Source organism: Aspergillus puulaauensis, chromosome 3, assembly GCF_016861865.1.
Source record: "Aspergillus puulaauensis MK2 DNA, chromosome 3, nearly complete sequence".
NCBI classification, from domain to species: Eukaryota; Fungi; Ascomycota; class Eurotiomycetes; order Eurotiales; family Aspergillaceae; genus Aspergillus; species Aspergillus puulaauensis.
Genome location: NC_054859.1, coordinates 971,766 through 985,847, shown reverse-complemented (window position 1 = coordinate 985,847; position 14,082 = coordinate 971,766). Strand labels below are relative to the sequence as shown.

General features: G+C 50.7%; 4 protein-coding genes across 4 annotated transcripts; 2 read left to right on the top strand and 2 right to left on the bottom strand.

The window, feature by feature from the left end:
- Nucleotides 1-2,168: 2,168 nt before the first annotated feature.
- On the top strand, nucleotides 2,169-3,622 carry glfB (UDP-galactofuranose transporter; the record flags this gene model as incomplete). Its single annotated transcript, XM_041701491.1, has 5 exons — nucleotides 2,169-2,302; nucleotides 2,367-2,434; nucleotides 2,510-2,733; nucleotides 2,789-3,196; nucleotides 3,254-3,622. 5 exons carry the CDS (start codon nucleotides 2,169-2,171, stop codon nucleotides 3,620-3,622), a joined length of 1,203 nt encoding a protein of 400 aa, XP_041554370.1.
- Nucleotides 3,623-5,120: 1,498 nt separating this feature from the next.
- Nucleotides 5,121-6,251, top strand: APUU_30400A (uncharacterized protein; the record flags this gene model as incomplete). The annotated part of the gene is made up of 1 exon (XM_041701490.1): nucleotides 5,121-6,251. The coding sequence occupies one exon, from the start codon at nucleotides 5,121-5,123 to the stop codon at nucleotides 6,249-6,251; it is 1,131 nt and encodes a 376-aa protein (XP_041554369.1).
- A 1,144-nt stretch (nucleotides 6,252-7,395) lies between these two features.
- APUU_30399S (sugar transporter-like protein) lies at nucleotides 7,396-9,729 on the bottom strand (the record flags this gene model as incomplete). Its single annotated transcript, XM_041701489.1, has 10 exons — nucleotides 7,396-7,593; nucleotides 7,775-7,904; nucleotides 8,070-8,208; nucleotides 8,274-8,390; nucleotides 8,472-8,549; nucleotides 8,603-8,618; nucleotides 8,682-8,952; nucleotides 9,014-9,312; nucleotides 9,375-9,574; nucleotides 9,645-9,729. 10 exons carry the CDS (start codon nucleotides 9,727-9,729, stop codon nucleotides 7,396-7,398), a joined length of 1,533 nt encoding a protein of 510 aa, XP_041554368.1.
- Nucleotides 9,730-10,761: 1,032 nt separating this feature from the next.
- Nucleotides 10,762-13,125, bottom strand: BRF1 (transcription factor TFIIIB subunit BRF1; the record flags this gene model as incomplete). Its single annotated transcript, XM_041701488.1, has 3 exons — nucleotides 10,762-12,390; nucleotides 12,443-12,651; nucleotides 12,708-13,125. 3 exons carry the CDS (start codon nucleotides 13,123-13,125, stop codon nucleotides 10,762-10,764), a joined length of 2,256 nt encoding a protein of 751 aa, XP_041554367.1.
- Nucleotides 13,126-14,082: the final 957 nt, after the last annotated feature.

Sequence of the window (14,082 nt, the reverse complement as noted above, 5' to 3'; positions counted from 1 at the left end):
GTCACGGGCCTCACGGCAACAGTTGATCAGTGCCAGTTCCCAGGGCTGATATTGGACCTTGGGCTTGGGACTTTGGATGTGAGGCGGCGGGCGCGGAGCACAATCCTGAGTGAGGGTCCACTGATTGTCGTTGCTAATAAGGGAAAGAGAAGGGTGATCTCCAGTCGAGAAGCAGAAACTGGAAAAGATGCCGTTTCGTAGCAGGTGATGGCGAATTGGCGAAAAGTAATAATCGCCATGCCCATGAACTTACGAAGATCGGAGCTGGCGATCTCTTCATCTTTCCGATACATAGATTACCCGCCTCCATCCAGACGCGATATCGCTGTTGGATATCCCCTGAAGAATGGCAGAGACGGAGTTTGTCAAGTCCCGCGCAAACTTGGGAAGCGACGCGCGGGACCGATGCAAAGCTTGGATGACCCCTGCTCTTGCGAGAACCGTCGCCATCAAATCGAGGTGATGGCGTAAGGCCCTAGCTATGAGATCGCTGGCGCAATCTCCACTGGACAAGGGACTGTGGCGGGGACACTATGGGACAAGTGCCCGGTGGACGCGGGTAACGGAGCACTTGGCTCCAGCGAGCTTGCGTAAGCCGCCCTGTGCTAAATAAGGCGGTGTCCATATGTTAAATGCTGATCAGCACCCGCGGACTTGCTGGCTGTCAACTTGATACACTGTGATCAATCCTGAACAGCTCAACTGGTCGGCTCTCTCATGCCGAGCCCAGGTAGATTTGGATAGGCAGGAACGCGATAGATACATCTCCTTGGAACCATCTCCAGGGTCCAGAGGCGAATCCAGGTCCTTTGGGCGACGTAGGCTTGGACCAGCATCAAATGAAAAAGGGGTCGATGGAGGCCAACTTCACTGTGGGGACCTGGATTGACACTCGCCACGAGCGCCATGCCCATTAAAATAATACGTAGACTACTCTGAGTAGGACTTGCCTTGGGTGCTTGACCCACCGTAGAAACAGGAACTGAAACAGAAATTCGACAGGACAAGCGCTCAAGGAATTTGTGTCAAGAGCGCCTCAGCGTGAGCCAATCTGTGCTGGCCCATGGGTCATCGAGATGACCAGTGTTAGTTTTGTAACATACGTTACAGCCTTGTGTAAACTTCTCGCGGGTGGGCTTACTCGAGATAAGGTACAGATCTCGATGAGCGGACAGTATGGAACAATACAATACAGCGAAACACGACACATCAGCCTGTCAGTCCTCCAGGTCTCCCAGTCCAGAACTCGAAACAGGCTTCCAGGCTTCACACCAGTTGTGACCAGCCCAGGCAGGCTGAATGGCTCAACCCCCAAAAAGTCTAATAATAACCCCCCTAAACGGTGCATACGTAGACCGAAACCAGGGCCTCACGACTGAGTAACCAGGGCTGCAGCGTGACTGGTTCCGGCCTGAAAACCCGGAAAAGTGAATTTGAAGGAGGGAGGAAAGTCGTACGCAACCCGCATCAGGATTGAGCGGCATTCCCCAAAGCCAAAGCGTGTTTTCCGGCCAGTCGTGAGACGAGGAGCATATCAATTCATCATCCTCAGCCACCTGCACTCGATCTCCTTGAGGACAGGCGTCTTCTTCCCTGGCGGTGCGGATCCCCGACCCTCTTTTGCTCTTCCATTAATCCATTCGTCTTCTCTGCTTCCCAGACTATTTCCAACTCAGCTTTTTGCAAATTCGCAGTTCCAAATCCCCCATCCCGACAAATAAAATAGCCCACTTCGAGAACTCCCTTAGCTCCAGCCCGCAAAGTGCAAACCCACTGTCTGCCGCGCTCGGTCCAACGAAAGGAGATTATTCTTGAAGGCCGTTTCTCGCCCCCTCCAAGCCTCTTTTGAGCTGTGTTCCTCTTCGACCAAAAAAGTTCCCTGCCCGTCTCCCACCCTCTTCACCCTCACCTTCCTCACCAGCCCTCCGGCCACATCTCTCTTGCTTGCTTCGTTTCGCTTCGTCCAACTATAGACACACGCTCGTTAGCCCTTCTTTGACCGTCCTCCTAATTCCTCTGCATCGCTCCTCGCGTTTCTGTTTTTTTCCCACTTTATTTTTAGACACGTTTTCCCCCTGGCCTCCGCACGCTTCAATCAAAGCAGCCTCTCAAGGCCGCGACCCTTCGATTTTCAACGCTTCATATCTGATCAAACGCGCATCCTCAAAATGAGTAACGCCGAAGAGAAAGCGAGAACCTCCGGCGAGACCTCTCGCCCGGAGCCTTCTCTGCCGACTGTCAACCCTGCCGCTGAGAAGTCGGAGCCCCCGAAGGCTACCTTCCACCCGGCGGTCTATGTTACGTGAGTCGGGCCCAAGTCAAGAACGTTGGAAAAACAAACCATACTAAGACCGCGATGATATCAGTGCCTGGATTACCCTGAGTTCCAGTGTTATCTTGTTCAACAAGCACATCCTTGACTACGCCCAGTTCCGTGAGTGCAGCCTGTCCTGAACTTATTTAGTATGTGCAAAGAACACAGCTAATCCGCTTTCGCCTTGGTTTTCAGGATTCCCTATCATTCTTACAACATGGCATTTGGCTTTCGCGACCTTCATGACCCAGGTTCTCGCTCGCACCACAACCCTCCTTGATGGCCGAAAGACCGTCAAGATGACTGGCCGTGTATATCTCCGTGCTATTGTTCCTATCGGTATCTTCTTCAGTTTGAGTTTGATCTGTGGCAACGTCACATACCTCTATCTCTCTGTTGCGTTTATTCAAATGCTTAAGGTATGATCGGACGATCGAATTTGGATGCGGTACAGCGTACTCATTAATACTCTAGGCGACTACCCCCGTGGCTGTTCTGCTTGCGACTTGGGGTATGGGAATGGCTCCTGTCAACCTCAAGGTTCTCACCAACGTGGCTATAATCGTCGTTGGTGTTGTCATCGCTTCGTTCGGTGAAATCAAGTTCGTTTTCATTGGTTTCCTCTTCCAGATTGCCGGTATCGTCTTCGAGGCCACCCGCCTGGTTATGGTGCAACGCCTACTCAGCTCCGCCGAGTACAAGATGGACCCTCTTGTCTCTCTTTACTACTTTGCTCCCGTATGTGCTGTGATGAACGGTGTTACCGCTCTCTTCCTTGAGGTTCCTACCCTCACCATGGGTCACATCTACAACGTTGGAGTTTGGACTCTTTTGGCGAACGCCGTAGTTGCGTTCCTGTTGAACGTTTCCGTCGTTTTCTTGGTAAGGAAATTTATGACCCCAAATGGCCTTTACAGTTCCGCTGACAATCAATTCTAGATCGGAAAGACTTCGTCCTTGGTCATGACCCTCTGCGGTGTTCTTAAGGATATTCTCCTTGTCGCCGCCTCGATGATGATCTGGAGCACTCCCGTTACTGCCCTCCAGTTCTTTGGATACTCCATCTCTCTCATCGGTTTGGTTTACTACAAGCTTGGTGCGGACAAGATCAAGGAGTACACCAGCCAGACTGGTCGTGCTTGGGCTGAGTATGGTGCCACCCACCCTGCTCAGCGCCGGTTTGTGATCATCGGTGCTTCTCTCCTTGTCTTCTTCCTGTTCGTCGGATACATGGCACCCAGCTACGCCCCCGAGTCTGTGGCCAATGTCAAGGGCGTCCTTGGCGGAGCCACTGCTGGCAATGCTTAAAGTCTAGGCTGAATACCAAAACCCAGTTCCCAAAGGGTTCTCGAATTCGTGTACTCATGTTCCAATTGGGACACGTCAAAACAAACACGAATACGTGGGTGTGTACACGTGTGCTTTGGCGAAGTTGAGATGTTGAACGACAAAATTTTCCTATACTATTTGCGCCCTTTATTTCTTCGCTTCTGTGGCCTCCATAGACTCCAAGGCCCTTTTCTACTTCGAACTTAATGCCCTCGGCTGGAAGCGAAACCGGAGCGGCCTTAGGTACGGCCTCATGCAGGAAATGCAGCTTGTGCCTAGGGAACGCCCATCGCCCGCCTGATGTGTGACGTGACCGAGCACCAGGCTCCAGACGGGACTTCTCATTTTCTTTAACTTTTCACTTTGTACCACATTTTACTAAACTTGGTTATGCGGTCGAATCCGAAGGGGTTATTGTCTTGTCTGATTTGGCTCAATGAACATTTGTCATGTTAACTAGCACGAGGTTCTGGTGTTTCATCATCTGGCAGCCCTCCATACTATTTCATTATTCTTATTAGTCACTAGCTTATGTACCAGCAGAATAGAGTCGTTGACTGTTTCATTTTGCTCCAGTCTTCCCAAGGTTGCATTTCCAGCCCCCCAATTTCCCTGGCAAGTCTGTTTGCCTCAGGCATCGTCCCGGCTGACTTGCAGGAATGGGGCATCTCAACCAATGGCCAATGAACTGTTGAGGAAGGCTTCCGACTTTTGATTGTCGGATAAACCAATTAGACGCGGCGGTGGCGCTCCAAGGAGCTCCAGTGTGGAACGACGCGCGGACCGGGCTTTTACCCTTAAACCAATTAAACTTCAACATGAGATGCAGCCCCGTCTCGAAAAGCCAATCACTCAACAGTCCTTGCAGGGCGATCTGAGCCTGTGGGGCACTTGATGATACAGTATGGTATGGTATACGGGCGAGAAGGGTTGCAGGGGAAACGGCAAATTGCGAGGGCTGGGCTCGGTAATATTCGGTAATGAGACGGCGAAAAGCTGCACTCCGCACCAGCCGGCGCATCTGCGCTTCTGCAGCTCATCTGTGAAATCACCAAATCGCATCAAGCTCCGCGCGAGTGGACGGCCGTCAATTGTCTCGAAGTCTCGTCCGCATCCGTCAGCCTCTTCCTCTTTTCTCCTCCTCACCCTCACCCTCGCTCCTCACGAGACCTATCTCTTCACCTTACCTCCCTCTCTCGCCTTATTCTGTTCTCTTCTGTTTCCTTTCCTTCTATCTATACTTCCCACCTGCATTGCCTTGTCCAACCTCACGTCACCTCACTGTTTCTTTTCACCACCTGCCTTGCTGTCGACCTTCAGCCGTCACATCCGCCTAGCCAACATCATACAACTTATAGGTGCTTCTAACTTGTTGTCTAGCTCACTTGACTACACAGATCGGATACCTCACGTGCGTGTCGCATCTCTCCAATAGCTGACCGCGTCCGAATCCTCCCTTCGACGATTTGCTTTCACCATGTGTCCAATGCTTGTCAGTTCCCTTCGAGACGGCCCAACAATGGCCCTATCTCCTCCTCAGGACCATGCCTTCCTTCAATTCCCTCATCAGCAGAAGCCGGAACCATCTCCTGGCGTCAGCTCTCGACTCCCATTTACAAACGGTTTCTCATCTGGGGTGAACCCCTTTGGGCCTTCGGCCTCTTTGGGCCTTGCTGCCGGTAGCAAGCCGTCTCGCAAGAGATCGCGTGATGATGTCACGGCCGAAGAAACCCCCAGTGAGCATGCTCCAAAAGCCTCGATCCCGCCGCCGGCTCCTCCTGAGGAGGAGCCTATCTATGGAGAGGGCATGACTCTGCTCAACCCTCGCACCGGGATGGCCCTCTCTGCAGAAAGTCAAACAGGGACCTGGTACGAGGAGGCTCTTGAGAATTCCATGACCGCTCCGCCACCTACCGCGTCTCAAAACCACGTGTCGTCTCAAGCGAGCCGCAAGTCACAACGTCTCGATCCCTCAGCCCCTAGCCTCGACGACATTGCTTCCTCTCGAATCCAAAAACAACTTCAAGATAACGACAGCGACGAAAACCGCCGTATCCTCAATGCCTCCTCAGCTCGCTCGAACCCTTTCTCATCCGAAGAACCGTTGGTTGACGATGCCACCCGCCTTCTTGGGATTAGCTGGCAACGTGTTCAAGCCGACGATGCCGATATGGCTGCTGCCATCCGTGGCTGGAAGAAGTGCATCGACCGACAATTCTCTCAATACCTCGCCGATGCTGAGATCCTCATGAAGAACCGCGCTCTCAATGCCTACCTTGTTTCTGCCCGACCAATGATCCCCTTTGCAGGACCTGCCCAGATGCCTGCTTTTTATCTTTTTAATGATGACCTAACTCAAGGTCAACTCGTGGCTTCATCCTGGGATGTTTGCCTCCGGAATCTTCAATCGTCGCCTGTTCTATTCGAGGGCACAGAGATTCTCAACGCCTCGGACAGGCCGTCCTGCTCTGGTCAGAATGTCCTGGGAGCAAACCCCGCCGAAACAGGACTTCCTCTTCTCCAAACCCTCACTGCCCAGCCCTCAAACCCTGGTGTTGGATTGAACGATGGCATGGCCCAGGAAGCGGGAATGGACATCGACATATAAACGCCATTTATCCTCCGAACATTCAGTCCAATACGTCGCTCACCATTCAACGAAACGCCTTAATATATCGCGCCCAATTTAGACGAAATGCGAGTTCTCGAAATCTCCAAACGTCACGCTGTCTGCCAACTCGTCACGCGATTTGGAGCTCATTTCTGCCACGTATTGCTTCTACTGATCTCAACATTTGACAGTATCTTTCTCGTTTTGTTTCGCTCTCGTAACCTTTTTCTCTTTCGAAAGATGTCGACAAAATGTTTGTGGATTTCTTTCTTTTCCATGTCTTTTTTTTTTTCTCTGCTTCTTCCTGTTTGATTTCCTCCCGGGGTTTGCATTTGGCGTAAGTATGGACACGGTTCGGTTCGGTGGTGGGCTTGGGGATGGGTTTTCTTTTATTTGCTTTCTTTTTCCTTTTTTTTCTCCTACGATTCTGTTTTACCCTTTTTCCCTTTCCATTTTGCTGGTACTTAGTGGGCTGGTATAGGAGCTTTTTGCTATATTTATTTATCAGTCCTGCTTCCATGAGTAAGCAGTGCAAACGCAGCTATGCATACATGAAAGAAAAGAATTTATGAATGAAAAAGGAAAAAAATATTTGGGCTGTGATTGGATTTCTATTTTAATGCTCTTGAAACCTCGACGTAGATTTACAGAGTACACGATGCAAAGTTGTCCAGGTAGGTTAGTGTTGTAGGGTTAGGTTAATACACCACATCTCTGGAAAAAGCTGTAACACACCCGTAATAGGTAGAATATTGCATACTGATTATAGCCACTACAAAGTCACCCATTCACCTCAAATTCATTCTTCCATAGAGGGGCACCGAATTTCTCAATGAGCTAACTAATATACCTAAACTACTGAGATACTGCTATCTCAACCCCAAATCCCAGCTACAATTTACCTACCCGACCCTTCCCTTCCCCCGCCAAGTAGTCCTCCATTGCACGTATTCGTGAGAAGAAACCCAACGAACACTGTGTAAACCACTCCTGCTCCTCAAAAGAAAGGGCTAATCCATCCCACCTGGAAGTGCTTTTCTTTTTTTCTTTCACAGGTACTAGGTTGGTGGGGTCACCGCCTTTGCTTTCAGTACCTAGTCTCTATTGCCAATGGCGTTAGGCGGATAGGGTAGGTAGCGATTTATAGAGGAGACAGCGGAATACCGCTCCTCTCCCTCTCCCAAGCCTGTGTCGAGGAAGTAGTGATTATTTTTTCCGAAGGCGAGCCGCTACTAGAGCCATGGCTATGGTCATGTGCAGTCTTACCCTTGACCATGAAGAGCGAGTCGATTTCCTCGAGGCTCAGATTTGCGGTTTCCGGGTAGTAGAAGTAGAGGATCTGCATTATTCAGGGTATATTCGTCAGCTTCGCTTAGACTCAGCTGGAGTTTGCGGTCGGTTGTGAGATGAAATGGGATGGGATATTCCCCGGTGGCTGGGGCATGTATGTATGACCTAACCAACATTATAGGTGGTGGTAGGCATAGGTCTAGATGGTGAGGAGAGAGGACAAAACGTACCGGGAGAAAAGTCAAATTCATAAACATGAAAATTAGATATCCCTTCCACTGGAGATCGGTGATCAGGGTGGGACCGATCATGGCGACGAAGAAATTCCACAACCAGTTTGCCGAGATTCCGATGGCATTTCTGGTAAAAGTTAGCTTATTTCCTAAATCCGTACTCCGGAGCAGTGGCTGGGTCGTTGAGTGTCATGCTGCGTCTTTGCAAGGGGCTGATGTTGAGGCTCAGGAATGTGGGATGGGATCGGGAGGAGATGTGGAGGGACGAAGCACGGCTTGCTTGCACGCTTACCCTTTCGTCCGGACATGCATGGGTAAGAGCTCTGGGCCGTATACCCATGGTACGCAGTTTGTGGATGCTCCGAAGATGAGCATGAATAGGAAAAAGAATGCCACTGAGGCGCTGCCGGCTTCTTTTTCCTCAGCAGTTCCTTGATAACGGAGAAGTTAGGGCTTGGTTGGTCTGGCGGGCTCCACGATAAGGTTGAGTACTAACCTCTGAAGGAGAGAAGAATGGAGATCATCATCATGCAGATGAATAGTCCGAAAGATCCCCACATCATTGGCTTCTTCCGGCCGAGCCGGTCTGAGTAGAAAGTTGGATAGAAAGAGCCTAGGAGAATTCTTCCGCTTAGCAAAGCGCTGGGGGATAACATAGCTGGATGAGGCAGGACTCGGGAGAGGTAGGACCTACCAACGACAAACATGATCTGGATAACCCCCCCTAGAAGTAGGCTCGTTTTTGGATCCAAACCCACATTAACTTCCAACACTAGTGGCTTGTTAGTGAGGGCCCGGAGCTCGTGAAAGCCGGGGTTGATGTACCTTGTGTGACATAGGACTATCGCGTATTTTGTTAGACATAAAGGGTTGTTCAAAATTGTGGGAAAATATAGCCACTCACAACAATCATGTTGACACCTCCCATCTGATTAATGAACTGTAGCCCATAGGCCAGTAGGACTCGGCGGCCAGTTTGTATTTCGTCCTTTTTCAGTAGTTGGGACCACTTGTATTCGCCCCGGAGACTGTCAAGTTCAATGGCTCTAAAGATCCCCTCCGCATCATTGACGACTTTGGGATCATTTTTTGGCCTATCATAGAAGTCACACAGGACACGCACGGCCTCGTCATTCAGGCCTCTCCTGCACAACCATCGGGGACTTTCTGGTAGTCTTTAAGCCAGGCTGTTAGCTGGGATCCAACCCCTGACCGGAATGCAATAATCAAACTCACCCCACAAGAAGAATCGTCACAATGATCGTAAAGAGCACCTGGAAAGCCATCGGAAGCCTCCAACTAATTGATCCAGGGGCAAAGCTCATTCCATAATCGAACCAGTAGGCAGCCGAGATGCCAACACCAACGGCAAGAGGTTGGCTGCACACGTACATTCCTCGATTCCGCGCCTCACAAAGCTCGGACTGGTAAACGGGTACTATCGAAGACATGATTCCAGTCCCAATTCCGCTGACGAATCGAAACGCGAGCACTTGGGCCCTGGAATATGCGAATGCTTGGGGGAAAGCCCCAACCTGCGCCAAAGTTAGAAAATTCCGCTCACTGATCCAGATAAGAACAGAAAACGTTGACTCACTGTTAGGATTCCCATTGAAATCCACATGGACTTGCGAAATCCAAGACGGTCACTTGTCAAGAAGGCCACAGCTGTGCCCACCAAGCAACCGATGTTGTATATGCCGATTATAAACCCCAGGACTGCAGACCCAGGATGATCCACGACACTGAGAAAGTTCTCATTCCCAATGATGCCTGCGGGAGCCCCTTGGTTGTAACCTAAATGAGAGCGCAAAATGCGTGTTAGCTTGCAGTACCTCTCAACTCTTCCCGTGGGTTAGTCCCCTACCAAACAGAACGAATGATATGAAGCAGGTAGACAGAATAGCCATCCGCAGGCTTAGCCCCCTGCCGTACATCTCAAGCTTCGCCATAGTTTTTGGTGATGAATATCAGGCAGCTAAGCTGTATCGAGAAACCAGTACTCGAAACCTCCCGTTGGTGGTAAATCAGGATAGAAAAAGAAGGAAAGGAAATATAATATACGCACAGCTCCCGGATTGCTGCTTAAAAAGCAATCATAGGGCTACTGCAGTAAAGATCAAACTGAAGATCTGCAGCGTATACTGCAATTGACCATGGAACTTGGCCTCCATATTAACGCTCGTCAGCGGCGGAGAAGCAATATACCTTGATATTGCTAACTGAGGCTGTCCTTCATACCAGCCTCCGCGGGTAACCCGGGAAGGAATACTACCTTGGTCAAAAACGCGAAGCCAGGAGGCAGAGTCAGCCGATACTGCCAGGGTTTGGACGGGCTCACGGGCTCACGGCCCTGTTTTTGCATTCTGTATAGTGGGACGCCATCCTTGCACATTCCTCCTAAGGTCCAACATGGAGTGAGCTGAAAGACCGTTCAAGCACGAGATTTTAAACTTTGACGAGCTTCCTCTCAGAGGATAGAGACCGAAAAAGCCCACATCTGTTGATAGTGCAAGTCCTAAGTGGAGGCTCAGCTTCAACAATCACGCTTCCCACGATTAGAGAGCCATCGCATTAATCACTCAGCAGTAAACTGGCCATGGTATAGGCATCCCAGAATCGGGTATAGTAAATTCGCCCCTTGCCTTGGGTCCCACGAGAACCGTTGCTATCACATTTGCCAGGTGAATCATGGCCTTGTATCAGGACATGGGTGGGCGAGAGCTGAGAGACACTGCAATATCCAAGTTGAGATTAGCCCCTTAGCTGGTGGGAGTGGCAACCGCGATCCGAGAACTGCTGATCAAGTACGAAACTAAGTTTGGAGAGGCGTGACAGCAGCGCTTTGGTTTTGCTGTCTGTCAAGGGATATAAATTCTAGGCGGCCCATGTTAGGCTAATTTGAGTATAAGGGCAATGGATCAGCTTGACGTGATCTATTCTCAGTATCATGGGCTGTCTTGGGCTTATCTAAGTCAAATACCTTAGTCGCTACCGTAATCACTGCTATCGTCATAGTAATCTCCGTAGTGGCCGGAGAACGCGGCATCGACGCCGTCATCTTCATCCCCCTCGTCCTCGTCATAATCATCAGCTTCGTCATCACGGTCAACAGCTTCTGGATCCGCTGGCGCTGAGCCTGAGGTTTTTTCTGTGGAATTCGTGGGAACCTTATTATCAACTTTTGCGGCCGGGACCATGCGCTGTGTTGGGTCTTCAACGGGGCCAGATTTGGGAGCTGCGGCCGAAGGAGAGTCTCTAACGGCCTTTGAGGGTGTGGTAGGACCCCCCAGGAACCTTGGGCGCTTAGCGCCTGCCTCAGTGTCGATACTGGCGCTGCGTCTGGAAGCAACGCTCTGGCTGCGGCTACGGCCGCCGCTCTCACTCTCCTTAGCGCCTTCGTCCTCTTCGTCGCCAAATAATGTCTCGAGGAGGCGATAGTTGATCTTCTTACTGAAGCCCCTTCGTTCCAGCATCCGACGCGTAGCTTCTGCGGGTGTTGATGCTCGTGTGCTTCTCCCGTCTCCGTCTTCCCCTTCGCCTTCGAGATACCGTACATCTCCCAATCTGCCTTTGCGACGCTTCCGCGGCTTCCGGTCACCGGGCTGACTGTCAGCTTCTGCCAGAGCCCTTTTCAAGGCCTTGGCCTGCTGTGTACGTAGATATTCTTTATTCTCATGAACCCAGATGCGCTCCTTGATTTCAACTTCAGGCGCGGACAGGAGGCAGTTAGAAACCTCGGGGTCTGATTCAAACTCCGTTTCGTCGATTTCGGGACTATCTGAGACGACGACTTTCTTTGGCGGAGCTGCTCCACCTTCGATACTTTCGACCATCTTAGAACCGTTGGCCAAATATTCAGACATTTCAGTTTCTAACGCTTCTTCAGAAGCTAACTGCTCAGGTGATGGCGAGGGCGGTTTCGGATGGCCATTTTCTTTGGCATGACCTGCCGTGAGGTCTCGTTCTCCGGTGGCAGTGGATGTCGACGACGGCTGCTGGCTGTCTTTATCTACTTGTATCAACGCCGGGTCGATGGGGAGACTTGGGATTGCGAAACCATCGGCATCAACACGTCGTGGTTGAGTAGTTTCCGGTCCTTCTGCATCTTCTTCAATTTCTGCCGCTGTTTCTGCCGCCTTCGTCTTAACACTCCGGACTGGCTTTCTTCCCTCCCTTGCCCTAGCGAATGAGGGCGGATCGTGGGTATTTTCTAATTGCACAGATCGGAATTGATCGACGGTTAGCTCTCCACTCTCCGTAGAGCTGAACTCATTTAAACGCTGGCTGATGGTGATTTCGGTGACCTTAACAACATAGACCACCTCGCGGACAGTGCGGCGAAAGTTATTCATCCGAGCTGCAAGGATCAAGGCGGCTCCACAGATGCCTGCGGGACGTCGACCCGTCGTCATCCAGTCGCGGTTCATGCGTTGTACGATACGCACAGCCTCACTAGCCACCTGCATGGTAGAAGGTCCGAATTCGAGCTGTTTGGCAAATCTGTAGATCAAACTCTCCGGGTCGATAGGGTTCATCAAGAAAACATTACCACCCAGTCGGAGTTCGTCCAAGAGCGCTTTATATGTACGACCTAACTTGAAGACGTTGATCTGAGGAATTGTTAGCGATGAAGTTATTTTTGCATTTAGAAGGGGTACTTACCATGAGCACATCTGCAAAATCAATCAACATAACAGTATTGCCGTCTTGCCGTCGGCAAGCAATGTAGAGACACACAGCAGCCACCGTCTTAGTTCGACGTCCCTGGATGAAATTAAGGCCCACAGCGAGCTTGAAGACCTGTCCTGCAGCCTTGGAAGCACTCTCGGGGATAGTCAAAGCGCGCGCCAACTGGTTTATATAACGATTTCCTACTGCCCGTTAGTATATGCGGTTTAGCTTTGGATGCGCAGGATTAATTACGCACCATTTTGCTCTGTAATCTCTCTACTTTCCATAGTACCACCCCGTTGGAACCCAGGGCCATAACTGCGTACATGGGTTTGATCTTCACCGACAAAGGATCCTTGAACGATAGCGGCACCAGAGGCAGATTCACCAAAAGTGACTTCAGAAACGATGTTTGCTTCGCTTACAACAGTACCACAGCCGGAACAAACCTTCTGGCCATCATCCTCAATGATGTGAGGGGCAGGGCAGCTCGGGTTAGGGCACGTTGTAGTCTTGGGGTGGGTAGTTGGCCGAGCCGGTTGAGGCCGCGCAACTGGCTGAGGGCGTTTGATGGCGGTTGCACCGGGAGATTTGAGACTGGCCAAGCGGCCGACAGGCGGTTTAGGGCCGGTTCTTGGGGAAACGGGCTGGCGCATTCCGGGTCTCGCAGACATGGTGATGATTGCGATATTAGGGTATAGCGTATTAATATAATATAGTAGGCTTGTTTTTCTCTGTGGAAAACTGCTGCATCGACGAATATATTTTCACAAGAGTACAGCTTCGCTATATCGTCATTTTGTGTTGATAACCTGTTGAGCGCAACGGGGATTACATCCACAGCCTGAATGGACCAGGGATCTATAGATCTGGAGTGGTTGTAGTCGATTAGATAAGCAGGTAATCTTTTTTCCAACACCTCACTGGTGGGCGTTAGGTCGACAAACGTCGTTGCGGTACTGGATCGATAACTGTATGAGACAGGGACAAAGAGAGACTGTATTTTGGAATAGCTAACGAATGAGGTATTTTTTTTTTTTTTTTCGATATGTATCGGATGGGGAGCGATGAATGAGGACGGAGGAGCAGTGAGGAGAGGAAGTGAGTGCGGCGCGAGCTGCGATCGGACGCGGCGGGCGGAAAATTCTGTCGGTGGTTGAGTGGGCAGATCACGTGGTGGCGGCCGCCATATCGCCCGTTCGATCCTCACCCTCTGCTTCAATTTCCGATTTCCTATTTCCTCCGGATGACTCCAGTGAACGAATAGGAAGGAAGGACCTTGATTATGATTTGATGATTCTACTGGCTACCACTCTGCAGCATGCCTTTGTGAAGTCTACTTTGACTTTCCGTGTCTGGTGGCGGTCGGTTACTATCTGCGGTCTGCTGGGGTCTGCGGCCTGCGCGAATTGTGCGCGTTTTAGCCTCATCCACCATATTTCTGGATCACCCGCACAAAACCCGCATTCCAGTCCAATCGCGCACTATCCATTGAGTAATAGTAAAATTGGCAGTAATCGAGTGTGGTATTTATAAGATGTTTCCACCCCAGCTTCGGATCGCTGTTCCCTGTGTTTTTTCTTCCATACCCCTTGCTAGTTGCTACCGACAGGGCCGGAAGCGCTCGAAAC